Source organism: Corticium candelabrum, chromosome 3, assembly GCF_963422355.1.
Source record: "Corticium candelabrum chromosome 3, ooCorCand1.1, whole genome shotgun sequence".
NCBI lineage: Eukaryota > Metazoa > Porifera > Homoscleromorpha > Homosclerophorida > Plakinidae > Corticium > Corticium candelabrum.
The window spans coordinates 8,216,837-8,244,336 of NC_085087.1; the positions used below are offsets into that span (position 1 = coordinate 8,216,837).

The 27,500-nt window shown below is 43.4% G+C and overlaps 3 protein-coding genes across 3 annotated transcripts in view; all 3 read left to right on the forward strand.

Moving 5' to 3' along the window:
* The window catches only part of LOC134176683 (high affinity cGMP-specific 3',5'-cyclic phosphodiesterase 9A-like), a 9,258-nt gene extending 9,144 nt beyond the window's left edge, over nucleotides 1–114 (forward strand). Inside the window, exon 18 of the mRNA XM_062643341.1 lies at nucleotides 1–114. This exon is cut by the window's left edge and continues 189 nt beyond it. The gene's annotated coding sequence lies outside the window, so the exon portion shown is untranslated.
* A 1,512-nt stretch (nucleotides 115–1,626) lies between these two features.
* On the forward strand, nucleotides 1,627–8,753 carry LOC134176797 (high affinity cGMP-specific 3',5'-cyclic phosphodiesterase 9A-like). The gene is made up of 19 exons (XM_062643458.1): nucleotides 1,627–1,748; nucleotides 1,825–1,888; nucleotides 1,958–2,028; nucleotides 2,108–2,185; nucleotides 2,471–2,505; nucleotides 2,575–2,611; nucleotides 2,940–2,992; nucleotides 3,057–3,135; nucleotides 3,221–3,293; nucleotides 3,449–3,523; nucleotides 4,619–4,705; nucleotides 4,777–4,848; nucleotides 5,632–5,747; nucleotides 5,818–5,974; nucleotides 6,374–6,487; nucleotides 6,556–6,660; nucleotides 7,005–7,133; nucleotides 7,200–7,298; nucleotides 8,495–8,753. The coding sequence occupies exons 1-19, from the start codon at nucleotides 1,657–1,659 to the stop codon at nucleotides 8,513–8,515; spliced, it is 1,557 nt and encodes a 518-aa protein (XP_062499442.1). The 5' UTR covers nucleotides 1,627–1,656; the 3' UTR covers nucleotides 8,516–8,753.
* A 122-nt stretch (nucleotides 8,754–8,875) lies between these two features.
* The window catches only part of LOC134177773 (ankyrin repeat domain-containing protein 17-like), a 27,335-nt gene continuing 8,710 nt past the window's right edge, over nucleotides 8,876–27,500 (forward strand). The window contains exons 1-19 of the mRNA XM_062644551.1: nucleotides 8,876–9,889; nucleotides 11,596–11,759; nucleotides 11,817–11,997; nucleotides 14,416–14,510; nucleotides 14,889–15,058; nucleotides 16,454–16,518; nucleotides 16,654–16,755; nucleotides 17,504–17,593; nucleotides 17,653–17,762; nucleotides 18,456–18,671; nucleotides 18,838–18,949; nucleotides 19,332–19,543; nucleotides 20,066–20,969; nucleotides 21,387–21,574; nucleotides 22,454–22,607; nucleotides 22,823–22,968; nucleotides 23,165–23,307; nucleotides 23,850–24,205; nucleotides 26,639–26,931. Coding sequence (XP_062500535.1) covers nucleotides 9,388–9,889; nucleotides 11,596–11,759; nucleotides 11,817–11,997; nucleotides 14,416–14,510; nucleotides 14,889–15,058; nucleotides 16,454–16,518; nucleotides 16,654–16,755; nucleotides 17,504–17,593; nucleotides 17,653–17,762; nucleotides 18,456–18,671; nucleotides 18,838–18,949; nucleotides 19,332–19,543; nucleotides 20,066–20,969; nucleotides 21,387–21,574; nucleotides 22,454–22,607; nucleotides 22,823–22,968; nucleotides 23,165–23,307; nucleotides 23,850–24,205; nucleotides 26,639–26,931 — 4,203 coding nt within the window. The 5' untranslated portion in view covers nucleotides 8,876–9,387. The remainder of the gene's footprint in view (nucleotides 9,890–11,595; nucleotides 11,760–11,816; nucleotides 11,998–14,415; nucleotides 14,511–14,888; nucleotides 15,059–16,453; nucleotides 16,519–16,653; nucleotides 16,756–17,503; nucleotides 17,594–17,652; nucleotides 17,763–18,455; nucleotides 18,672–18,837; nucleotides 18,950–19,331; nucleotides 19,544–20,065; nucleotides 20,970–21,386; nucleotides 21,575–22,453; nucleotides 22,608–22,822; nucleotides 22,969–23,164; nucleotides 23,308–23,849; nucleotides 24,206–26,638; nucleotides 26,932–27,500) is intronic.

Consider the following 27,500-nt stretch of genomic DNA (forward strand, 5'->3'; position numbering starts at 1 on the left):
CTGCACATGCATGTGCTGTACTTTTCTCTTGTTGACAAGCTTTGCATTTAGCAAATTGCAGTAGTCATTGCAAATCACGGCTTATACGTCAATTGCGAGCAATTTATCAATTAAAAATAAAATACTTTTGGCTGGTATAAATTAAATGAATTAATAAATTAATTATAAATTAATAAATTAACAAATAAAATAATTTTTGGCTGGTATAAAATTAATAAATTAATTATAAATTAATAAATTAAAAAATAAAATAACAACGGGACTGCGAGGCACATTTGATTTACTGACTCAGAGGTTCGGTGGTCATCTGAATATAATCTTATCAAGCAGTTTGTGATCAGAAAAATTGTTCCTGTGGGTTGCAATGCAGTTCAATGTGATATCAATAGCCTCGCGTAGCCAGACTCTTTTCTCGCGTCACTTTTGCGGAGACTGTACAGAAGATGGCCGGGATCGGAATACATCCGTGTTTTCATGATCAAGATCATGATCACTGTGTAAGTTTAGCTAATACCACGCATTGCAGCGGATGCAAGAGTTGGGTTGTTGGAGAAAGCTGCGCAGACGTGCTTTAGTTACGCAGCGGAAATTGTGGCTCAAGGTTTTGTTTGCGCGCAAACAAATGTATTATTGATATATTAGTTTAGTAATAATTTATTTATTAATTTATTAATTTATTTATTAATTTTTAATTAATTCATTAATTTATTTATATATAATTTATTTATTTATTTATAATTAATTAATTTATTTATTTATTTATTTATAATTAATTAATTTATTTATTTATTTACTTATAATTAATTTATTAATTTATTTATTTATAATTAATTTATTAATTTAATAATTTATTATTTATTATTTATAGTTTATTAATTTATTAATTTATAATTAATTTATTATTTATTATTTATAGTTTATTAATTTATTAATTTATAATTAATTTATTATTTATTATTTATAGTTTATTAATTTATTAATTTATAATTAATTTATTATTTATTATTTATAGTTTATTAATTTATTAATTTATAATTAATTTATTACTTATTATTTATAGTTTATTAATTTATTAATTTATAATTAATTTATTAATTTATTTTGTTTATTAATTTATTAATTTATTAATTTATTTATTTGTCAATTAATTTATTTATTTATAATTAATTAATTTATTTATTTATTTATTTATAATTAATTTATTAATTTAATAATTTATTATTTATTATTTATAGTCTATTAATTTATTAATTTATAATTAATTTATTAATTAATTTATTTTGTTTATTAATTTATTAATTTATTTATTTATCAATTTATTTATTTATTTAATAATTGATTTTTTAAATTCTTATTTATTTATTAACTTAATTACAACAACAGTATATTTGAATAGATTGACAGTACATAGTGTGTGTAGGTGTGTGTGTGCGTGCATGCGTGCGTGCGTGCGTGCGTGTGCGCGCGTGTGCGTGTGTGTACATGTGAGTCTATCATTTCAACTACTAATACACTTCTGTTTACAGCAACCACGTTTTCATGTTCACCACTGTCGCACAGTGGCATTTTCATTTGCGTCACTCACAACTACCAAAATATAATATACCAACCATATGAGAGAGTGTCAAAGTTTCTCAGTGAGGCGTCACTAATTAGATGAACTCAATCAAAGGCGCTTCCCAACCTCAACCAATCAACGTTGAACTACCAGAGATGGCAACTCTTGCTGTACAACAAATTGACCAAAGGTCCACACATTCATGCCATTTTACACAACCACTCCTGCAGTGAACATTGAAATATTGTTTCTCTGTGGTCGAGTAGAATGGGGAGTGGACCTTCAAGGAAGGAAATCTTTGTTCGTATTGACAAGCAGGAGGTCCAAAAGGTTACTTGTGATGGTATCACGTTGAGTGGTTGGTGTCTAGGCATCATGCAGTCTGTGTGTTGATTCAAGGTGGTGTTTGCTACTGATTGCCCTACAGCTGATTTTAAAGATCTACTTGCGTCTGTTGCAGGAGTGACCTGGTGAGTTAAGTTGCTTAGTCGGATTCCTATAGCCAGAGTGTCTCTCTGTTGTGTCTGATGCTTTTGCTGTCGTTTGCAGGTGGTCATCGATCACGTTGCAGACTGCCAGTGGTGACCTAGTTTCTGTGTCTCCGACAGTACCGAGTAATGAGAAGAGGTAAGGTTGAGGTGCAGGCGGCATGACATCATTGCACTAGCACAGTGTGAATATCTAGTGGTGGCAAAGTGTAATTGGTGACACTACATGTTGTGGATGGTTACACCTTACTGCCTGCATGCATGTAACTTAAATTGATTTGACACACACACAGAGACACACACGCACACACAGACACACACACACACACACACACGCATGCGCGCGCGCACACACGCATGCGCACTCACACACACACACCATAATCTGGTGCTGTTCATTTGGCTTAATACGTTTGTTTGACAGAGATGCTTATCTATTGAAAGTACAACAAGAGCAAGGTCAGATCGAATGCTGTACTGCAAGTTATAGTGATATACGTATGTGTGGCCGCTTTTTCGATCTTCCAGGTGTGAGACCAGGGAGAGTGTCTAATACAGACTCTGTGTAAGACGATTTGGTGTGTGTGTGTGTGTGTGTGTGTGTGTGTGTGTGTGTGTGTGTGTGTGTGTGTGTGTGTGTGTGTGTGTGTGTGTGTGTGTGTGTGTGTGTGTGTGTAATAGTTCTATGGTTGTTTTGGGGTAGGCCCAATATGTAGTGTCTACCACTCTAATTCAACAACACAACAAAACCCGCCAAGCAAACTCAGTCTCTAACACGGCGCAGGCGCTCTAGAGGCGCATTCCCCTAAAAACCATAGAACTATTACATTGTGTGTGTTTGCTTGTCTGTATTTATATCTACAATCGTTTATACTTTTCATCTTAATCAACAGAAGCAGTGACGAGGTAAAGAAAATGATCTGTGACTTAGAAAATTACGTCCACGGTAAGATCACCAACCCACTCGCTTATTATTCTCATCTACAAGTACATACCGACTTTGTCTTTAGCTGATGGCATAGCAAAGCGAAGCGAAGTTGACCAATGCAAGAAAGAGTTATCCGAAGTTCGACAGCAAATGTCAACAGGGTCAGACAGCTGCATGATTTTCAAATGATGTTTGTATGCTGTATGTACCTGCTGTCTTGAGTTTCTTATTCTCAACTGTCGCTAGGCCTGTTGGACCGGCTCGTTGTTATAATTGCTCTATGGTACCGGATGGAGATACTGGACCAATGTACACGAAAGTACGTAGCATGGTGTGTGTGTGTGTGTGTGTGTGTGTGTGTGTGTGTGTGTGTGTGTGTGTGTGTGTGTGTGTGTGTGTGTGTGTGTGTGTGTGTGTGTGTGTGTGTGTGTGTGATATTGTCATGGTAGGTAACTGTGTTACTGTGTCATCTAGTATACACTGTCTGATGAAACAGCAGAGCATCTGAAGGAGCCGACGTTTGACATTTGGCATTGGGTGCCTAATGAGGTTTGCAGAGATATTGATACAAACAGACAGGCAGGTAGATCAACGGATGTACAGGCAGACAGACAGACAGAAATGAACAAATGGAGGGACAGACAGACAGACAGACAGACAGACAGACAGACAGACAGACAGACAGAGAAATGAACAAATAGACAGACAGAAATGAACAAATGAACAGACAGACAGACAGACAGACAGACAGACAGACAGACAGACAGATAGACAGACAGACAGACAGAGAAATGAACAAATAGACAGACAGAAATGAACAAATGAACAGACAGACAGACAGACAGACAGACAGTCAGACTGTTTGAGTCAACTGCAATTACATCACGTAAAAGAACCCAGAGGAAGGTATGTCAATTCTGAAGACAGATCAGACATAGTCGTATTCGATTCGGCATCGAGGATGGATCTTGAATTGGATATTGCTCTAGCGCATCCCTGGAGCAATGAACTAGAAGGTTTATCAGCTACAACTCAGAGAGCAGCGGCAACCAGAAGAGAAAATCTGAAGATCAAAAAGTACGACCAGGAACTCTTATCTGGAGGTTTTCGACCAACATTTGTGCCTATAGTCTTCGAACATTTTGGCTGTTGGGGAGAGAAAGCTGAAGACTATTTGAAGAAACTGTCACAGCTATCAAGAGACGAAGACGGAAAGCCAAATGCATCAACGTTCAAGACATACTGGAGATCTGTGTTTTCTGTGTGTCTACAACGATCAAATGCTAGAGTGATTGACAGAAAAATAAAGAAGATTGTTTCAAGAGACAGCAACATAAACATAAATAGTTGTAGGTAGAACCAAGCCCTATTGGCTTGGGTAGTATTTAGTTGCTTTGCTTAGATGGTGTATAATAGTTCAATGTTTGAAAATATATGTATTGACAGACAGACAGACAGACAGACAGACAGACAGACAAATGAATGAATGGACAGAAAGACAGACAGACAGGAAAGACGAGACGGATAAACACAAGACAGATTTACAGACAAACAAACAGACAATCAGTATTTGTGTGAGATCAATTTTCTGTTCTCTGACAACCTTTAAATGCACACGAGACAAATGCATACATTGTGTTGTAGATGGTGTCTCTATTGGAATACATGTACCATGAGCTGGGTATTGTCACCGAGTTGAACATCAACCCTATTGTACTTCGTCGATTTTTGGTTAGTTGTCTTCTCTCATTACTACACAACACAGTGTTCACTGACTGATATGCCATGCCTTGTGTATTCAGCAAACTGTCCAGGCCAACTATCGAAACAATCCGTTCCACAACTTCAGGCATTGCTTTTGTGTAACCCAAATGGTATGACTTAGAATGCACACACGCACGCATTCACGCGCGCACACACACACACACACACACACACACACACACACACACACACACACACACACACACACACACACACACACACACACACAAATGGCAAATGGATAGGGAGCTGCCGTTCATTACAGTTACGCCCTCTAGCCAGATGGCTGGGTTCCTGTGTATGAAGCAGGAGCTATGGGCCGTGCTAAGCAATCTCCTGGAGCCTGGCCAGGTACTCCCCGGAGCACCGACTGCGACGCCAACTGTGGTGTGGGCACTTGAAGTCCCACCTGGACCCCAGTGTCTTATGGACTTTGTTGTAGTTGGAGGCCTTTGCCCCCCTCCCGCCCCCAAGTCAAAGACTAGGTACTCATTTATACTCCTGAGTCAAGAGAGGCAATTGTGTGTAAGTTTCTTGCCCAAGGAAATTATGCCATAGCTCGCCATCACTGTGACTTGAACCTGCAACCATGCAAGGTCCCGGATGTAAACACTCTATAGAAGACTCTCTAACCAATTGAGCCATCACACCACACCACACACACACACACACACACACACACACACACACACACACACACACACCACCACCACCACCACCACCACCACCACCACACGCACGCACACACACACACACGCACACACACACACACACACACACCACCACCACACGCACGCACACACACGCGCGCGCACACACACACACACACACACACACACACACACACACGAGTCAAGCGTGGCACAAACTCTATATCATATTCTGTCTTACAGATGTACGGGATGATCCACTTCTGCAACCTGCCTGACATCATGAGCGTGTCCGATCTCGGCGTTCTCATCACAGCGTGTGTATGCCACGATCTTGACCATCCAGGCTTTAACAACGCGTGCGTTTGTGACGTGTTTGCAGTGGGTATGTTACGTTGGAGGTTGTTTTTACCGTTTGTGTTGACGTAGTTACCAGAAGAAAGCGAGAACTGAGCTGGCTGTTCGTTATAATAATGTGTCACCGTTGGAGAATCATCACTGTGCTGTTGCCTTTCGGATACTCGCTAATCCAGAATGTAATATTTTTTCAAATGTGCCTGAAAGCAAGTTTGACGAAATCAGATCGGTTGGTATAGTTTACTCATGTGTACACACACACACACACACACACACACACACACACACACACACACACACACACACACACACACACACACACACACACACGGGGACACACTCACACACACACGCACTCACGCACACACACACACACACACACACACACACACGCACGCACACACACACACACACACACACACACACACGCACGCACGCACACACACACACACACGCACACACAGACAAACACACACACACACACGCACACACAGACAAACACACACACACACACATGGACACACACACACACACACACACACACACACACACACACACACACACACACACACACACACACACACACACACACACACTTCTACAATGTTTATTGCATCTTTTTGCGTAGGGAATTCTCATGCTAATCTTGGGTACTGACATGGACAGGCACAAGGAACTTCTGGATCAATTCAAAGATCACCTATCGTCATTCTCATTCACAAACGAAGAGGACATGAACATTGTGAGGCTATGACTCAGTATTAGTGTAACATCTTCTCAAAGACTTTGTTTGATTTGTTGTTTTTGCAGCTCAAGATTATTCTTGTGAAATGCTGTGATATTTCTAATGAGGTGCGACCGATGGCAGTGTCAGACACATGGGCAGACTGTCTTTTGGAAGAATGCTTCCAACAGGTTTAATAATACACACACGCGCGCGCGCGCGCGCACACGCACACACACACCACTCAAACACACACACACACACACACACACACACACACACACACACACACACACACACACACACACAGACACACGCACAGACACACACAGACACAGACACACGCACAGACACACACAGACGCACGCACACACACCACACACACACACACACACACACACACACACACACACACACACACACACACACACATACACACACACACCAGTCTCTCTCTCTCTCTCTCACACACACACACACACACACACACACACACACACGCTTGTAAATCAAGTTGATTTCTATGATTCCTAAGGGCGATCGAGAGAAACAAGAGGGTCTTGACGTCTCATTTATTTCTGATCGAGACAAAGTATCGAAGCCCCAAGCTCAAGTCGGTTTCATCGGAAACGTCCTGATACCACTCTTTGAAGCTGTCACCAAGGTTACCAACTTTACAAAAATGTTGATCATACCAAACTGTTGATTATCGAGAGCATGTGTTGTGTAGCTGTTTCCACAGTTGGAGGACCCCATGATTGTACCCCTGCGAAGTGCACTCGAACGATACAGATTACAGGCACATCCAAAAAATATGGATTTGACCAAGGTGCATACTGTTTAATTAATTAATGTATACTTTTTAAGGGATCCATGATATAAGTTGATATTAAATATACTGTTAATATTAACTTGAATGTTTTAATTGGACTCCAAGCTACATACTTTTAAGTTATTAAATATACAATTAATATCAATTTACTCCCCCCTAAAATAGGCCTGGCTATGCCACTGATGTCAGACTGTGTATTTGCTGGACAGAAGTTATGATGATCTAATCAAATTATAAGACAGTAAATACATTATTGCTATTAAAAGTCTATTTTGTACGTTGTGTGTGTGTGTGTGTGTGTGTGTGTGTGTGTGTGTGTGTGTGTGTGTGTGTGTGTGTGTGTGTGTCTGTCTGTCTGTCTGTCTGTCTCTCCGTCTCTCTGTCTCTCTGTCTGTCTCTTTCTCTTTCTCTGTCTGTCTGTCTGTCTGTTTGTCTGTATGTTCATCTGTCTGTCTGTTTGTCCGTCTGTCCATCTGTCTGTCTGTCTGTTCATCTGTCTGTCTGTCTGTTCATCTGTCTGTCTGTCTGTCTGTCTGTCTGGTCATAGAGTTAGCGCTTGTTATCGGTAGAGTAAGCGTTCAAATAAAACGATCTGTCTGTCTGTCTGTCTGTCTGTCTGTCTGTCCATCTGTCTGTCTGTCTGTCTGTCTGTCTGGTCATAAAGTTAGCGCTTGTTATCGGTAGAGTAAGCGTTCAAATAAAACGATCTGTCTGTCTGTCTGTCTGTCTGTTTGTCTGTTTGTCTGTCTGTCTGTCTGTCTGTCTGTTTGTCTGTTTGTCTGTCTGTCTGTCTGTCTATCAATACATATATTTTCAAACATTGAACTATTATACCTCAACTGCAATATAGCTACATACTATAGTAAAGTCTAACTACCAGCAATTACAAGCTCCTAAAGTCTTCAAACTACAGCTCTGTCTGGCTGTTTGTCTCTCTGGCTGTCTGTCTGTCTGTCTCTCTGTCTGTCCATCTGTCTATCTGCCTGTCTATTGTCTCTCTGTCTGCCTGTCTGTCTGTCTGTTTGTCTCTTTGTCTGCCTGTCTGTCTGTCTGTTTGACTCTCTGCCTGTCTGTCTGTTTGTCTCTCTGTCTCTTTCTCTGTCTGTCTGTCTCTCTGTCTGTCTGTTTGTCTCTCTGTCTCTCTGTCTGTCTGAATTGTATCCATGATGGCGAGACTGCTTGATTATTTATAGGAGGAGTCAAACGAGAAGTGATGGCAACAACACACAGGTGCACGATGATGTCTGGTCATTGTGGAGCAACTCAAATGCGTAGTTATTCAGTGCACGTTTGATGTATCCTATTTACGTTGATTGTGATGACAGTAAGTTGGAATGAATTTGTTTTACTTGCGTACTGTTGTGACTGAAGACTTTGTTGTTTGTTGTTTTACTGTATAAGTTTATATCAATATGCTGTATGCTAAGAAGGCAAATATTTTGGAAAGGCAAATGTGAGTGTGCGCTACGTCTTGTGTTTGTGTTTAGTGATTGCCTCATTGGGAAATATCCCGGATGTATATGTTACTGTATGCACTTGCATCCATGCATACTAAAAATTGAGAGCAGGGGGCAAACACACACATGAAAATTAAAAATAAAAGCAAAAACAAAAATTAGAAAATTAAAATGGAAACAAAAAATTTAAAATTTAAAACAAAAAATAAAAAAATTAAATAAAAAAATTAAAAAATAAAATAAAATAAATAAAACAAAAATAAAAAATAAAATAAAAAAACTTAAATTAAAAATAAAATAAAAAATAAAATTAAAAAAATAAAATAAAATAATAAAATATAATAAAATATTAAGAAGATTAAAATTAAATAAAATAAAAATAACAATAATAAAATAAAAATTTAAAAAAAATAAAAATAAAAAGGAATAAAATGTAAAAAATAAAGTAAAAGAAAAACCTAGGACACAAATGAAAACACACACACACACACACACACACACACACACACACACACACACACACACACACACACACGTGACATCCCACGTGACACCCATCGAGCAACCCCCATCGCATCCACTCCCGACCTCGATTCAACAGCGAACGATCACCTCCCTCGCTCCACTCGATGTCTAACCCGTCCGACTCACCAGAGCGCCTCACACAATCCGACGACGAGCCACCGCCTCCATCTCCCACCCCATTGGACGACGCAAGTGGCGACCAATCAAAGCAGCTCGATGTAGCAACCCAAGCGCGTCTCGAGGCTCTCCTCGAAGCTGCCGGCATCGTCTCGAACACTCAGGAGGCACGCAGAGCGCTGGCCGACCCAGGAATTCTGCGCCGCTTGACGACGTCAGTCTCATCGGCTCTGGACGAGGCGACCGCCACTCTGTCGCGAATTCGAGCCGAGAGCGACGCGAGGGGGCCCCCGACGCGCACGTCGCTCGCCGAGGCGTGCGCGAACGGTAACTACGCGGCGGTTAGTCAGTATTTGAATGACAAGCGCGGCCTGCAGGATCTCACTCAAGAGGAGAGCGAGTCGTTGCTCAGTTTGGCCTGTTCGGCGGGGTATTTCGAGTTGGCGCAGGTTCTCGTGTCGATGCGGACGGCGAAGGAAGGAGAAGGCGGTGAGTGACGGTGTGGGGTCTCTCTTTCCAACTTTTTTGTGGGAGACGGACCACGCGCGCTAGACGGCGGCGAGCGAAGCGCACAGGCGCGGATATTCGAGTGCGAATACCGACTCGATACGAATTTAGTTCTCGCGTCGATGCGGACGGGGAAGGAAGGAGAAGGCGGTTAGACGATGATGTAACTCGTTTGGGGTTTCGTCCTTGCGTGATTGTCGAGTGGCGTGTGTATGTAGCGCGCGCTAGACGGCGACGAAGCGCACGGTCTCGAACAGTCGAGAGCGTGGGGGCGCTGCGACTCGCGAAGAATTTTAGTTCTCGCATCGATGCGGATGGAAACGGAAGGAGAAAGCGGTGAGACGACGTTGTAACGCGATTGGGATCCCTTCCACGTGTGATTGACGATTTTAGTCGGTGATTTCTTTGTGGGGGCAAGCGCGCTAGGCGGCGAGCAAAGCGCACAGACACCTGAACGGTCGAGATGCAGAGTGCGATGTGTGGAAGGACGCGGAACGCGTGAGGCTAGAGATACGCGCGTTCTCGGTACACGTGGACACTTGCATGGTTGCATGAACGCCGGCCGGCAGTGTAGACGTTGGTTGGTTGTGTGGCTGAGTTGTGGAGTGAGTCGCTTTGTTTCTGGCGTGTTTGTAATGAGATGGATTGTAATGGTCACTGTCGCTTACTGTTAGGAGGCTGTTGATTGGCTTCTTATTTGTTTTTGATTTTTCTGGGTGGTCTGTCTATTTGTTTGTTTGTCTCTGTCTGTCTGTCTCTTTGTCTGTCTGTCTTTTTGTTTGTCTGTCTGTCTGCCGTCTGTCTGTCTGTTTGTCTCTCTTTGTCTGTCTGTCTGTCTGTCTGTCTGTTTGTCTCTCTGTTTGTTGTTTGTCTGTCTCTTTGTGTGTCTGTCTCTTTGTTTGTTTTTATCTTTTGTCTGTCTGTCTGTCTGCCTCTGTCTGTCTGTTTTTCTGTCTGTCTGTCTCTTTGTCTGTCTGTCTGTCTGCCTCTTTGTCTGTCTGTCTTTTTGTTTGTCTGTCTGTCTGTTTGTCTGTCTGTTTGTCTCTCTTTGTCTGTCTGTTTGTCTCTCTGTTTGTTGTTTGTCTGTCTCTTTGTGTGTGTCTCTCTTGTTTGTTTTTATCTTTTGTCTGTCTGTCTGTCTGCCTCTGTCTGTCTGTCTGTCTGCCTCTGTCTGTCTGTCTGCCTCTGTCTGTCTCTTTGTCTGTCTGTCTTTGTCTGTTTGTTTGTCTGTCTGTCTGTCTGTCTCTTCCTGTCTGTCTGTTTGTCTCTTTGTGTGTCTGTCTGTCTGTCTGTTTGTCTCTTTGTTTGTTGTTTGTCTGTCTCTTTGTGTGTCTGTCTGTTTGTTTGGTTGTTTGTTTTTTATCTTTTGTCTGTCTGTTTGTCTGTCTCTGTTTTTCTATCTGTCTGTCTCTTTGTCTGTCTGTTTGTTTGTCGTTTTGTCTGTGTGTCTGTTTTTCTGTCTGTTTGTTTGTCATTTTGTCTGTTTGTCTGTCTGTCTGTTTTCTGTTTGTCTCTGTCTGTTTTTCTGTCTGTCTGTCTCTTTGTGTGTCTGTTTGTTTGTCAGTTTGTCTGTCTGTCTCTTTGTCAGTCTGTCTGTGTGTGCCTGTTATCTGTTCGTCTTATCCCTCTTTGTCATTCTTTCTCATCATCACAACTGTCTTGTCACCCATACTGTCATCTCTTTTCAGCTCTAAAACATGATTCTACGCCTTTGATGGAGGCTGCCAGTGGCGGTTATGTTGACATCGTCAAGCTACTAAACGCACACGGCGCTGAAGTGAATGCTCAGAGTGAGGCAGGCAACACTGCTCTCACATACGCAGCTTGCGGTGGCTACGAGGACGTCATTCAAGTTTGTGTATAAACCAAATGCTTTCAGCTTGTGCTTCATTTGTGTCTCTATTTGTAGGTGCTTTTAGAGGCTGGTGCTACGATTGAAGAGCAAAATGAGAGCGGCCACACTGCACTGATGGAAGCTGCTAGTGCTGGCCATATTAGCGTCGCTCGACTTCTTCTTACAAAAGGAGCCAACATCAACATGCACTCGAATGAATTCAAGGAGAGTGCGCTCACGCTAGCAGCATACAAAGGTGTGTGTGTGTGTGTGTGTGTGTGTGTGTGTGTGTGTGTGTGTGTGTGTGTGTGTGTGTGTGTGTGTGTTTGTCTGGGTGTGTGTCTGTGTGTGTTTGTCTGTGTCTGTGTGTCTGTGTCTGTTTGTGTGTGTGTGTGTGTGTGTGTGTGTGTGTGTGTGTGTGTGTGTGTGTGTGTGCAGTGTTCGAAATTCGGAAAAATGTTTAGTCGCCAAACAAATTTAGCGTCGTCCTCGGAGTCCCGATCATGCAAAAGGCATCGTTCTCGTGAGTTTACAAAGTAACAAATTGTACAATATTGACACAGGTGCATTTCATTCTCTAAATCGCTTTCTGTGGCAAGTCTTCTTCATCCTAAGTAAGACTACCCCCTCTCCTCTGCACTTTCTACATATTACACTACACTTTCTCTGTCATAATCACAACCTCTTATGTAAACACCCAAGAAGGCCAGGTTGCTTGTAATTATTAGTCATAACAAGCTGTGAGAACTGTAGCAGAATGCAGCTAATGAATTGCGCACTATACTCCTTAGTTTAGTTTTTTGCCCGGCTAAATTGAAATGTTTTCTGTTCCAGTTTCATCTTGTTGCAAAGCAGAACTTCATTCTCAGAAGGCATTGTAAACCTGTAAACCTACCTGCCTAATTGCCTTACCAGTTTCAATTAATTAGGTAGCATTTGTTTATTCTAGCACTACCCCACTGCGTTTGTGGTATATGGTTTCAATTCTGATTGCCCATGAAACCCACTCAATCTAACTCGTTACCTCGTAATAAGCCTCATGTCATGCTTACTACAGTTATTGAGCTTACTACAGTTATTGAATACACAACACGCTAAGACGGGCACAATTAAAGCATCTAATCGCGTTACACTGATATAGAGAAGTGGACGAGTCTCACGCAAGGTTTGGCGACTAACCCCGTAAAGTCTGGTCGCCAGACCGTAATTCTTAGTCGCCAATGGCGACTAAAACCCCGCAATTTCGAACACTGGTGTGTGTGTGTGTGTCACTTTGTGTGTGTGTTTGTCTGTGTCTGTCTGTCTGTCTGTCTGTCCAGGGTTCGAAAAACCGGTAGCCAAGTCTTTGACGATCTCTGTCACAGGAATGGCGACTAGTCAAGCCTAGGAAGTCAAGCCTAGGAAGTCATCATGCCATAGGAATGGTAAACCACGACGAAGATGGATTTTCCAGGTTGCCGAGTTTAGTAGGAGCTTGAAAACTAGTACGGCGTAATCTGGGTACACAAAAACCTCAACTTTTCCGTCTACATGAACTTAAACTGTCCATAGGTGTGTTCCTGGAACCTAATACGCTGAAGCACGTGCACAAGGAATGACACTTAACCACAAGGAATGACACTTACTGGCACCTGGGAAACACTTAGGTAATTAATTAATTAAAGAAACCCACAATAGGCTCAATTTTGACTGGCTTCCCACACAATGGCCTGCATGCAGCACTTACTAAACTTGAAATGTGCAACAGAAGTCGAAACCAGAGCAATTCTAGCCGAGATCGGCGAATACCCCGGATGCCAGGTACTAGTTTCTTGTCTAGATTTGCTGGCCATGGCTAGGGATCTGATACCAGATGATGCTCATGCAAATCTGCTTCCAGTAGCTGTGGGCACAGACGGAAACTGCCTTCATCGGGCCATTTCTTTGCTTTTTGCTGGGCACGTAGATTGACATTAAGAACTACGGCTTCCTATTGTTCTTGAACTCATGCCAATTTCATGAGTTGCTGCAAGGAATGCGCTGACAAGTAATCTATTTGTCTAGTGTCTCTTATGGTAAGAACTTCAAGTATGAGATAATGGAAATACGGCACTGTGTGTGACATCTACACAGAGACCGTGGCGTTAACCTGCAAGTATTTATGTCTCCTAATTAATTAGGCATAACTTAGTTAGGCTACCCAGCGTCAATGGAAAGGTTAGTGTAACAAACTGTTGGTCAGTTGGTCAGTTTATGAACTCTAGGATGTCCCAACCCTCTACCTAGATATTAATCTAGAGAATGAATCGCCTGCTGTGCCTGCATGTGGTTACATTGCCGCATCATACTATTGAACTAGGATGAGTGTAACAAACAGTAAGTAGCTATAATAAGCCTATTAAAGAGACTGTTGGACTAATAGCTTCTGAGCATCAGGCTTTTCAAACCCTGCTGTGTGTGTGTGTGTGCACGTGTGTGTGTGTGTGTGTGTGTGTGTGTGTGTGTGTGTGTGTGTGTGTGTGTGTGTGTGTGTTTGTGTCTGTCTGTCTGCCCGCCCGTCTGTGTCTGCCCGTCTGTGTCTGCCCGTCTGTGTGTGTGTGTGTGTGTGTATGTGTGTATGTGTGTGTCTTTGTTGTCGTTTCTATTTCTAGTGGTTAAAGTACGCATGATTACATTGTGTTTTTGGTATGTAAAGGTCACGCCGAGATGGTCGAGTTTCTATTAGAAAACGGTGCCGACATGGACCACAAGACAGACGAGATGCATAACGCACTAATGGAGGCTTGCATGGTCAGTCAAATTCACACACACACACACACACACACACACACACACACACACACACACACACACACACACACACACACACATCTTTACCAACAGACAGTTTGGTTGATCAGTAGACATGCCTCTAACATTAACAGACACCAAATGACTAATACAGACAGTGAGAGAGAGACAGACAGACGGAGAGAGACAGACAAATCACAAACAGAAAGACAGACATGCGGACAGACAGACAGACAGACAGACACATAGACATACGGACAGAGACAGACAGACAGACAGTGAGACAGACAGACAAATGACTAACAGATAGACAAAGTGATTGCCATATTGTGACTTACTCGGCCATCATTGAATTCAAGTGGTTGTTGTGTTGTGTAGGATGGGCATGTTGAGGTGGCACGTGTTCTTTTGGATCACGACGCGTCGGTCAACATGCCAGCAGACAGCTTCGAGTCGCCGCTCACGTTGGCCGCATGTGGAGGACACGTGGAGCTGGCCGCGTTGCTGATATCAAGAGGAGCCAATTTGGAGGAAGTTAACGACGAAGGGTAGGGAGTAAATTAGAAATAATGAAAACAATTGCGTTTCTGTCTGTCTCTGTCTGTATTGTGTCTGTCTGTCTGTCTGTCTGTCTGTCTGTTATTGTGTGTCTATGTGTCTGTCTGTTTGTGTGTCTGTCTCTCTGTCTGTTTCTCTGTCTGTCTGTTTGTTTGTTTTGTGTGTTGTCTGTCTCTCTGTCCATGTTTGTCTGTCTGTCTGTTTTGTGTGTCTCCGTTTTGTGTGTCTCTCCGTTCGTATATCTCTGTGTGTCTGTTTGTTTGTCTGTCTGTCCGTCTGTCTGTTTGCTTGTGTGTGTGTGTGTGTGTGTGTGTGTGTGTCTGTCTGTCTGTTTGTCTGTCTGTCTGTCAATACATATATTTCAAACATGGAACTATTATACATCACTGCAAAGTACATAACTATAACTAAAGTCCAACACTAGTAACAACATAAAACTTGCAAACTACATACGAGAGGCTAGACTCTAGAGCTAGGTGCAAGATACGCAAGTCAGAAAAAATGAATCCAAAGAAGACCAGGAGATGGTGACGACAGAATCCGAGAAGACGCACTAGGCCACGAGGGCAAGGTAAGGCTGCAATAATCTCACACGCTGAAGTCACAAGATGGAAGATGAGGCGAAGATGAGACGAAGATGAGATGACAACGACAGAATCCGGAGAAAATGCACTAGACCACGAAGGCAAGGTAAGGCTGCAATGATCCCAGACACTGAAGCCACAAGAGTAAAGACAGAACGCAAATTCGATCACAACAAAGAAACATAAGCCACGGAAACAACATACGACGAAAAGCAGCTCAACAAAAGCATTCATTCCAGAAACGGGGACTCCATACAACCGAATAGGACTGACGCAACCGACGAAAGCGGAAAGAACCGCTGACGCCAAAAAGAATCCTGAAAAAGCTCTCCTCTTCTGTTGACGACTTCTACTTTGCAGAAACTGTAGGTGCAAGCACCGCTTCCATTCATCCGGGGTCTCTGTCTGTTTGTCTGTCTGTCTCTCTGTTTGTTTGTTTGTGTGTTGTCTGTCTCTCTGTCAATGTCTGTCTCTCTGTCTGTTTGTGTGTCTGTCTGTCTGTCCATCTGTTTGTTTGTGTGTCTGTCCATCTGTCTGTTTGTGTGTCTGTCCATCTGTCTGTTTGTGTGTCTGTCCATCTGTCTGTTTGTGTGTCTGTCCATCTGTCTGTTTGCTTGTGTGTTTGTCTGTCTGTTTGTGTGTCTGTCTGTTTGTTTGTTTGTCTGTCTCTCTTTGTCTTTCCGTTTGTCTGTCTCTCCATCTGTTCGTCTGTCTATTGTATTTGTCTGTCTGTTTGCTTATCTATCTGTTACATGTGCATGCATGAATTTCTAATCAACGTCTTATATTATATTTCAACAGGTACACCCCACTGATGGAAGCAGCTCGAGAGGGAAACGATGTCGTTCAACTGTTGGTTGAAAACGGTACATCCAATGCCTTATCTTGCTGTTACTTAATTTTTTATCTCTGTGGTTGCTTCCATGTTGGCGTGAATACAATACTCTTCTTTCTTTCTAATTTTTTTGTCTTCGTATTTTTATGTGTGGTTGCTGCTGTAGGTGCTACTGTGAATGCCATCACTGAGGAGACTCAAGAGACGGCTCTTACTTTGGCTTGTTGTGGGGGACTGCTGGACGTGTCGAGATACTTGCTTGACCACAGTGAGTGAAGTCTACTTGTTAGGCCAGTAGGAAGAGTGGCAAATCTGTGTCTCTTTATCTGTCTGTCTGTTCATTTATTTGTCTGTCTGTTTGTCTGTCCGTTCGTTCATTTTCTTGTCTGTTTGTCTGTCCCGTTTATTCAGTTGTCTCTGTCTGTATGTCCATTCGTTCATTTGTCTGTCTGTCTGTCTTTGTTCATTTGTCTGTATGTTTGTCTGTCCATTTGTTTATTTGTCTGTATGCTTGTCTGTCCATTTGTGTCTCTGTCTGTTCGTTCATTTGTCTGTCTGTGTGTCTGTCTCTGTCTGTTCGTTCATTTGCTTGTATGTTTGTCTGTCCATTTGTCTGTCTGTCTGTCTGTCTTTCATTTGTCTGTCTGTCTCTGTCTATTTGTTCATTTGTCTGTCTGTCTCTCTGTGTTCGTTTATTTGTCTGTATGTTTGTCTGTTCATTTGTCTGTCTGTCTGTCTGTCTGTCTTCGTTCATTTGTCTGTGTCTGTCTGTCTGTCTGTCTCTGTCCATTCGTTCATTTGTCTGTCTGTCTGCCTTCGTTCATTTGCCTATCTGTCTGTTTGTCTGTCTGTTTGTTTGTTTGTCCATTCGTTCATCTGTCTGTCTGTCTCTTCATTCATTTGTCTGTTTGTTTGTTTGTCCATTCGTTCATTTGGTGTGTCTGTCCATGTGTATTGCATCTGTTTGTGTACATGTTTGTCTCGTAATTGGTATCTCATACTCACTATTTCCATAGATGCTGACATTGAATTGGGTGCATCTACACCTCTCATGGAAGCAGCTCAGGAAGGGCATGCCGATCTCGTCAAATTCCTTATAGAGAAAGGTAATGATGGTCTCATGTTGAGTCGTTTGTTGATTTAATTTTGGTTTTTGTTTTGTTAGGTGCTAATGTGGATGCAACGACTGCCACGAATGATACTGCGTTGACGTTTGCGTGTGCCAACGGCCACACTGACGTGACTGAGATTCTGTTGAATGCTGGTGCAGAACTGGTAGGCGTGTGTGTGTCTGTGTCTGTGTCTGTGTCTGTCTGTCTGACTGTCAGTGCCAGTAGAATTGATCTTCAACGACTATTTGCATGCTTATAGTTTTAACTTGTAGTTTGCTGTAACTGTGATTCTACTAACCTGAACTGTCTGTCTGTCTGTCTGTCTGACTGTATGTATGTCTGTCTGTTTGTCTATGTATGTATGTAAGTATGTACGTCAGTATGCATGTTTATGTTTGTATGTATGTACAGCAGAGCATGAAATAACGGCCGACCAATGAGAAGATTGCACGGCCATTTGAGATGACAATTGATGATAGTTACCCACAGCAAATCGCATCACAGTGAGGGTGCTCTTTCACAACGCTAACACTCTACATGCACGTTCTAGTCTGTAATTCCGTCACTCCTAACCCTTACCGTCATGGATACCCGTATATCGGTCACATGTCATTTCATTATGATATCAAGTGTTGTTGGTCATGCCCATGTGTGCGTGCATGTGTGTGTGTGTGTGTGTGTGTGTGTGTGTGTGTGTGTGTGTGTGTGTGTGTGTCCATGTGTGTGTGTGTGTCCATGTGTGTGTCTGTGTCCGTGTGTGTGTGTGTGTGTGTGCGCACGCACGCACGCGTGCACGTGCATGCATGCATGTGACAATGACACTATCTGATTATGATCATTGGTTGGTGGTTATTAGGAGCACAAATCAGAAGGAGGTCGAACTCCTTTGATGAAGGCTGCTCGAGCTGGTCACTTGACAACTGTGGAGTTCCTTGTGTCAAAGGGAGCGTCTGTAAACATGAAGACAACAAACAATGATCACACCGTGTTGTCGCTGGCATCTGCTGGCGGACACCTGCCCATAGTGATGTTGCTATTGCAGCATGGTGCAGATCCTGCACACGTATTGAAGGTACACACACACACACACACACACACACACACACACACACACACACACACACACACACACACACACACACAACACACACACACACACACACACACACACACACACACACACACAACACACACACAAGCACAAACACACGAGTATGACGAATTTATTGCTGTTGTAGGATTCGTCTACGATGCTGATAGAAACATCTAAAGGCGGCCACGTTCATGTTGCAGCTTTGCTTCTTGAACAAGGTTATTCTGATTCACGAGTATTGCCACCTGCTGCTAAAGGTTTGTTGTTTTGGAGTGTGTGTCTGTCTGTCTGTCTATCTGCCTGTCTGTCTGTCTGCCTGTCTGTCTGTCTATCTGCCTGTCTGTCTGTCTGCCTGTCTGTCTGTCTATCTGCCTGTCTGTCTGTCTGTCTGTTGCTGTCTGTCTGTATCCGGCTGTTTGTGCCTGTTTGTCTGTGTTTGTGCGTTGTGTGCATGTGCATCCACCGCGTCTGTCTGTGTGCCTGTCTGTCTGTGTCTGTTTGTCTGCTTGTTTGTCTGCCTGCCTGCTTGTCTGTCTGCCTGCCTGCCTGCCTGCTTGTCTGTCTGCTTGCCTGTGTGTCTGTGTGTGTGTGTGTGTGTGTGTGTTCGCATATGTACGTGTCAACTTCTGTCCATTCAAGGTACTGACGTCAAAGAACTTCCCGGTATCAGTGGCGGGAGCATCAAAGGCAAGCAGAAAAAGAAACATAAAGCAGCACCTCCACCTCAACCAGACTCTAAAGGAAAGCAAGAGAAAGCATCAGCATCCTCAGAAATGTTGCCCCAAGAAGACGACGAAGCAGATCCTAGAGACACACTGTGTCCATGTCCGGTACACAACCCTCAGCATGAGGTATGGGTGACAAAGTGAGCTTGTCTGTTGTCAGCATGAGTTGTGTTTGGGTTAGTATTGTGATCCTGTGTGTGTGTGGTATTGCAGTAGATGAGGTTTTCGGTCAGTTGTTTGTTTGTCAGTTGGTGTGTTAGAGTCAGTGTGCAAGTAGTTGATTGTTGTGGTGGTTACATTTGTGGTAGAGGGAGATGCATAGTAGACAGACAGACAGGCAGGCAGATGGACACTTTTTTGTACAGACAGACAGCTGGACAGACAGACAGACAGATAGACACATTTGATACAGACAGACAGATAGACACATTTTATACAGACAGACGGATAGACATAGACAGACAAACAGATGGACAGGCAAACACACACACACACACACACACACACACACACACACACACACACACACACACACACACACACACACACACACACACACACACACACACAGCTCTTGTCTGTATGTAGTTTACATTACAGACGACAGTAGGACATCCCACACCGTCCATTCTATTTTTCACTTTCTAGGGTGTGCACGATCCCACCTCAGCGTGCGATACCTCGTCAGTCACAACAGCCTCGTTTACTCCACTCCACATGCTACCATCACCCGACACTGACCTCTCAGAGTCACAATCCGTCATCCCACCGTTCAAGTACCACGAGCAGCACTACCAGCACGACGCCACCATTTCACCATCAAGAACTCCGTCAGCGTTTACCGGCTCCACAGCTCTCATACCAAACAACCAACTACTGACCACGTGTCATCCGCAGACGCACACGTCTGTATGTCCGTTATCGCCGCCGTTTACCACCGAAATGGATCGAGAGTTTCCTGTCTCGTCGAGCACACAGTCACCAAAACGACGCGTTACCTCAATATCTCCGCTAGCGATGGACGTCTCATCTCAACCGACGTCACTGAACGACGGAACGGGCAACGAAGTGAGCACCCGGAACGTGACTGAACGACGAAGTCCCGAAGGATCGTCCGGATTCAGCGAACCTGTTCAAGTGTCGAGTGCGTCGCCGCCGCCGTCATTGTCACCACAAAGCCGGTCAATGGACTCGATCCCTGTGAAGCCGTTTACGTTTACTGGAACTCGTCCAGTGGCGGCGGCGTCCACTGCAAGCGAAGAGGAAAGGTTTTGCTTCGATCCGGAGAGTGTGATCGATCCGCTCGCGAAGTTTAGTTCGACGACTGACAGTCTGACGGCGGCGATACTCAAGAATCCCGGACTGGTGCACGACTTTATTAAAGATCATCGCGGATTGCATGAGTTCTTTCAGAAATCTCAGACGGGTGACGCTCCGTCGTTGGTGACATTGCCGCCAGTGGTGGCGGCAGCGGCGGTGAACGTTTTGGACGAGGCGGTTATGGATTCTGTTGACGAGATAAAGGAACGTTTATACAGAGACATGGTACCAGGTGAGGATGGGGATAACGAATGGTAGGCACTAGGGTTACGACGAATGTAGAAAGACATTTGAGTGTCCGTCTAAAAAAATATTTGAAATTTTTATGACGTGGTTGGGGTAGTGAGATGATGACATCATTGTGACTGATGATGTCATCTTTGATGTATGACATCATCTTTTGTGTATGACGTCATCTATTATGTATGACATCATCATTGGTGTATGACGTCATCATTGGTGTATGACGTCATCTATTATGTATGATGTCATCTTCAATGTATGACGTAAGTTAATTAGCATTGCCGCTTGAGACAAAATCCTCGCAAGAACACTTCACGATGTGGTGGTTGCACGAATTGTGTTTTTGTGTTGGTGTAGGGATGATTGTGTAGTTCGCTTTCCTTCATCTTTTTTGTTATTGTTGCAGTTCATGACATCAGGTCGGACGCTTTACATGTTCCGCCGTCTAGTCCGACATCTCTTTTGCCGCCAATGCTGCATAATTTGCCGCAAGATGAGGATATGATGCCGGCTTCTGCTGCTTGCATGCACGGTGCCCTTGGGTATGAGGACGACGGGATGTTGTGTGAGCAGTTGATGAGAACACCAATGAGGGTATGGATGGTTTGCTGATTGTGTGTGTGTGTGTGTGTGTGTGTGTGTGTGTGTGTGTGTGTGTGTGTGTGTGTGTGTGTGTGTGTGTGTGTGTCACTCTGTGTGTGCACGTGCGTGTGGTGTATGTGTGTGTGTGTGTGTGTGTGTGTGTGGCCGTGTCTTGGAATCTCTATCACAACACAATGGGAAAATCATATCTCAAATGAAACAATAAGACAAAGATCGGGAGATTCTGACACTATAAACATCAAACTTATAAGACAACGTATGCAATGGTTAGGGCATTTGGCTTGAATGCCCAACCATTGAATTCCCAAGATGTGCTTCTTTGGGTGGTTATGTGGCCCTAAGCAATCCTGGAAAGACATAATTAGGAAAGACCTAAATGATCTGAACATTCCAGAAAGCTGTTGGTATGACTTAGCAAATACATCAAGATCTGTCTGGAGAGACCATTACCACACCTGTCTGGATTCCAGTCAAGTGTCATCTGGCAAAATTGATTTACAAACTGTTGTCTGCCTTGAATGTCACAAAGGTTACAGACGCATTAGTGACTTGAAGAGACACAAATGCATTGGTGAAAGAGAAAAACCTATACATGAGCAAAAAGGAGCCTTTGAATGCCAGACATGTAAGAAGTACTTTCGAAGCAAAGGAGGCTATGCAATACACAAATGCATCGATATTTGTGGGAAAACTTTTTATGACGTCTGTCCCCACTGAAGGGGTAGCTTGTCCATTTAGACGGAAGCAATACAGGAGGAGGTGTGTGTGTACATGTGTGTGTCCACATATGTGTGTATGTGTGTCTGTCCACTTGTGTGTGTTTTGTGTGTATGTGTGTGCGTGTGAGTTATTTCCAACGGTTTGTTTCAGAATCTTGCACCTCACGTTCCAGCCATCGACGTCGACATGCAGACCGAGAGCAATCACGACACCGCTCTAACCCTCGCCGCCTCAGGAGGGCATGACGAGTTAGTCGAGTTGCTACTAGAGAGAGGAGCCGATTTAGAACACAAAGACAAAAAAGGTTAACACACACACACACACACACACACACACACACACACACACACACACACACACACACACACACACACACACACATCACACACACACACACACACACACACACACACACACACACATTACACACACATACACCACACACACACACACACACACACACACACACACACACACACACACACACACACACACAGTAATGCTGCGTTTACGTCGTAGGCTGTTCTCCTCTCATTCTCGCCTCAACGGCCGGTCACGCGTCGACGTCTGAGATTCTCCTCCATCACTATGCCGACATCGAAGCTCAGTCGGATAGAACGAAAGACACGGCTCTGTCGTTGGCATGTTCGGGTGGACGACAAGAGGTGAGATGAGTAGCAGTGTTTATTGTTGCCATGGCAACCCAGAGATGGGCTATGTTGTATAAAAGTGGGATTGTGAGTGCTCATGCTCTCTAATTATGGTGTGTGTGTGTGTGTGTGTGTGTGTGTGTGTGTGTGTGTGTGTGTGTGTGTGTGTGTCTGTCTGCTGTAACTCGTTTGATTTGTTCGAATGTTTTAGGTTGTCGAATTGCTGCTTAATCATGGCGCCAACTTTGAGCATCGGAACATGTCGGACTACACACCACTCAGTCTAGCGGCATCGGGCGGATACGTCGGAATCATCAAGACACTCCTACAGCACGGAGCAGAAATAAACTCAAGGTAAAACAGTTGGCAACTTGTGTGTTTTAGTTATTTATTTATTATTTTTTATTAGTTTATTTTATTTAATTTTTTTATTGTTATGCTCAACCAGATCAATCTGGTTTGTAAGGTCTTGTAATTTTTATTTTTATTCTTATTCTTTTAGTTTTAATTTTTTATTATTTTTATATTTTTATTTATTCTTTTAGTTTTAATTCTTTCCTATTTTTTATATTTTTATTTTTTATTTTTATTTTTCTTTAATTTATAATTTTTATATTTTATTCTTTTATTTTTAAATTTTTACTTTCATAGCTATTTTACTTTATTATTATTATTTTTAACAATTTTAGCAATTTTTTATATATTTTTATTTTTTAGCAATTTTTATATTTTTATTTTTTAGCAATTTTTTATTTTATTTTTTAGCAATTTTTTATTTTTTATCTATTTTTTATTTTTATTTTTTGTATTTAGCAACAAACCTGTTAGCCATATGTGTGTTTCTTCATTTCACTTCATTTAAAGCTTTTCACATGACATAACATTCATGTATCTAGAACCGGAAGCAAGCTGGGCATCTCACCACTCATGCTTGCCGCCATGAACGGCCACACAGCCGCAGTCAAGCTCCTCCTCGACATGGGAAGCGACATCAATGCTCAGATAGAGACCAACCGCAACACAGCACTCACGCTCGCCTGTTTCCAAGGGCGACACGAGGTCGTGAGTCTTCTCGTCGATAGGAAAGCGAACGTCGAACATCGTGCGAAGACGGGGTTGACGCCGCTGATGGAGGCCGCGTCTGGAGGTTATGTTGAGGTTGGGAAGGTGTTGCTGGAACGGGGAGCCGATGTCAATGCACCCCCAGTGCCGTCGTCGAAAGACACGGCTCTGACTATTGCAGCTGACAAAGGTGGGTTGTAGTGTGTGGTTGGGTCTCTAGTTTTGTGTCTGTTGGTCTGTCTCTTTGTCTGTTTGTCTGTCTGTATTGTCTGTCTTGTCTTCTGTTCGGCTTGTTTGTCTGTCTGTCTGTGTGTTTGTCTATGTGTCTGTTTCTCTGTCCGTCTGTTTGTGTGTTTGTGTATGTGTCAGTCTCTGTCTGTCTGTCTGTCTGTCTGTCTGTTTGTCTCTGTCTGTCTGTCTCTATCCGTCTGTCTGTCTGTCTCTATCCGTCTGTCTGTCTGTTTGTCTCTGTCTGTCTGTCTGTTTGTCTCTGTCTGTCTGTTTGTGTGTCTGTCTCTGTCCGTCTGTCTGTCTGTTTGTCTTTGTTTGTCTGTCTGTCTGTCTGTCTGTCTCTGTTCGTCTGTCTCTGTCTGTTTGTCTCTGTCTGTTTGTCTGTCTCTGTCTGTCTGTTTGTCTCTGTCTGTCTGTCTGTCTGTCTCTGTTCGTCTGTCTGTCTGTCTGTCTGTCTCTGTTCGTCTGTCTGTCTGTCCATCTTTCTGTCTGTCCGTCTGTCTCTGTCTGTTTGTCTCTGTCTGTCCATCTTTCTGTCTGTCTGTTTGTCTGTTTGTCTCTGTCTGTCTGTCTGTTTGTCTGTCTCTGTCCGTCTACCTGTCTGTTTGTCTCTGTCTGCCCATCTTTCTGTCTCTCTGTTTGTCTCTGTCCATCTGTCATCTGTTTGTCTCTGTTTGTCTATCTGTATGTCTGTCTGTCTGTATATATATATATATATATATATATATATATATATATATATATATATATATATGTACAGTGTTCTCCCCAGAATATCTCAAAGGCATGGCAATGTAGGCGTGACTGAATGGAAATGCACTTGTGGGCGTGGTTGGTTTAAACGTGGGCGTGGTCATCTAAGCAGGGGTTACTTAGTCTCACGCAGCCAGCTCCTCCCCCTTTTGACTTCCGTTGTCTGACTTCGCAGTGCAGTGCTAGAGCAACACAGGGTGCTTGTGTTTGGTCTAAAGTGTTAGCTGTCCAACATTTCTATGCGTGGACAGAGTACAACACAAGCAAGCTATCATGAACCCTCTAGCGCCCCGCTTCTCATCGGTGCCACTTTCTAATCTGCATACATGTCGAAAACCTGCACCTCCCAGTATGTTCCAATCCAATACAAATCACAAAATCGATTGTAATAGCTTTAGTTAGCAACTTAGCACTAGTAGACAAGTTCGCTAAGCAGTCCAATATCGACGCTAGAGACGTGCGCGCAGCGTATCGGCATGCTCACCGAGATCTACAAGTTTTTTGAAACTGTGGGCGTGTCTACACTCACCTAAACAATGCTTTCGCTAATGTCGGCTTTGGGCCAATGCCGTTCAAGTGCAGTTTGGCATCTGTAATCAGTGCATTGTCTTACATCCTGTGCAGGGTAACGCCTCCCAGATCGACGTCTGTAGGTGCCAAAAATGCCACTAGAAGGACGAGAAATTAGGCTATCGCTTTAACAACATAATTCGAAGCATTGATGTACTTTGTCTTGCGACTTTGTATTCTCTCAACGCACCAATAACGACTGCACGGCACAAACGGCTGCCGAGGGCGCGAGTCACATACGGATTGTAATGTGGGCGAATACGCCACCAAATGACACCGGATTGGATTGGATTCGAAACAACGTCATAAGGATATTTTGGACATAGCGGTCTCTATGACGTTGCACAAGAAGCCAAACCACTGGTCTCCCATTTCTTGCCTAGCACATAGATAGTAAAGATGGGTTTACATTAACTAAAGACGTAAGAAGGTGTCACGTGCTCCTTACGTGCTTGGCGTTTTCTTACGTCCTTACATGTCTGTTCACATTAAAACGCGGAGACGTAAGGAGACGCAAGTAAATAGACTCGGTTTCTATTCTTGCGTCTTGCGTCTCACATTTTTTATATCAACCTCACTATTTTCTGATGGAAAAACGTGTAATTGAGAGCGTTCGCTTTGTACCACTGTATTTGGGACGTCTCTCATCCGTTGTACGAAGACAGGAATGCCAAGAGTGAGGCTTGGCAGAGGATGCAATCAGTAAAAGAGCTTCACACGACATTGCAATGTGTAGCGTGCTTTAAATTACGTTTTGCAAGTCACAAAGGCTAGCACGTTAACTGAGAGATGCAAGATGCAAGACGCAGACGCATGCAGTTTTAATGTGAACAGAAAAAAGATGCAAGGAGACGCAAGACGCAAACACGTAAGGCTTTGCGTCTTTAATGTGAACCTACCTTTAGGCGTGGCGGGCATAAGTCAAGGCGTGGCGGCATTAGCCAAGCCGTGGCGGGCCGCCACGTCTTGAGATGCCTGGGGAGAACACTGATGTATGTCTTTCGTTACATGAGTGCATCTGTTGCCAGTCACTATCGTTTCCTCACTCAACTAATCAACTCCATTTCAGGTCATTCCAAGTTTGTCGAACTTGTACTCGAGTACGGTGCTCTCGTCGACGTACGCAACAAGAAAGGCGCGTCCCCTCTTTGGCTTGCTTGCAATGGAGGCCACTGGGAGGTTGTACAGCATCTCATTAGCTCTGGAGCTGATCCGGACGCGGAAGACAACCGAGGAGTCTCTTGCCTTGTTGCTGCGTTTCGTAGAGGGCACGTCAAGGTGGTGAAGTACATGGTGAAGAAAGTGAGTCAGTTTCCGAATGACGCTGATGGAACGCGATTTATTTCTACCGTGTCGGACAAGGTGAGGTTGTACGATGTGTTGATTGCGACCCGCTTAGCAAAGCGGAGGAAGGCTGTGGTGTTTGCAGTGGTGTTTGTGTGTGTCTTTGTGTCTGTCTGTTCGTCTTGTCTGTCTGTCTGTCTGTTGGTTTGTCTGTCTGTCTGTCTATTTGTTTGTCTTGTCTGTCTATTTGTTTGTCTTGTCTGTCTGTCTATTTGTTTGTCTGTCTGTGTGTATCTGTGTGTCTGTCTCTCTGTTTGTCTTGTCTGTCTGTTCATTTCGTCTGTGTTGATTGCGACTCGCTTAGCAAAGCGGAGGAAGGTTGTGATGTTTGCAGTGGTGTTTGTGTGTGTATCTGTGTGTTTGTCCCTGTCTGTCTTGTCTGTCTGTCTGTCTTTTCGTCTTGTCAGTCTGTCTGTCTGTCTGTCTGTCTGTCTGTCTTGTTTGTCTGTCTTGTCTGTCTGTCTTGTTTGTCTGTCTTGTCTGTCTGTCTTGTCTACCTGTCTGTTCATCTTGTCAGTCTGTCTGTCTGTCTGTCTTGTCTGTCTGTTCGTCTTGTTTGTCTGTCTTTGTGTGTGTGTGTGTGTGTG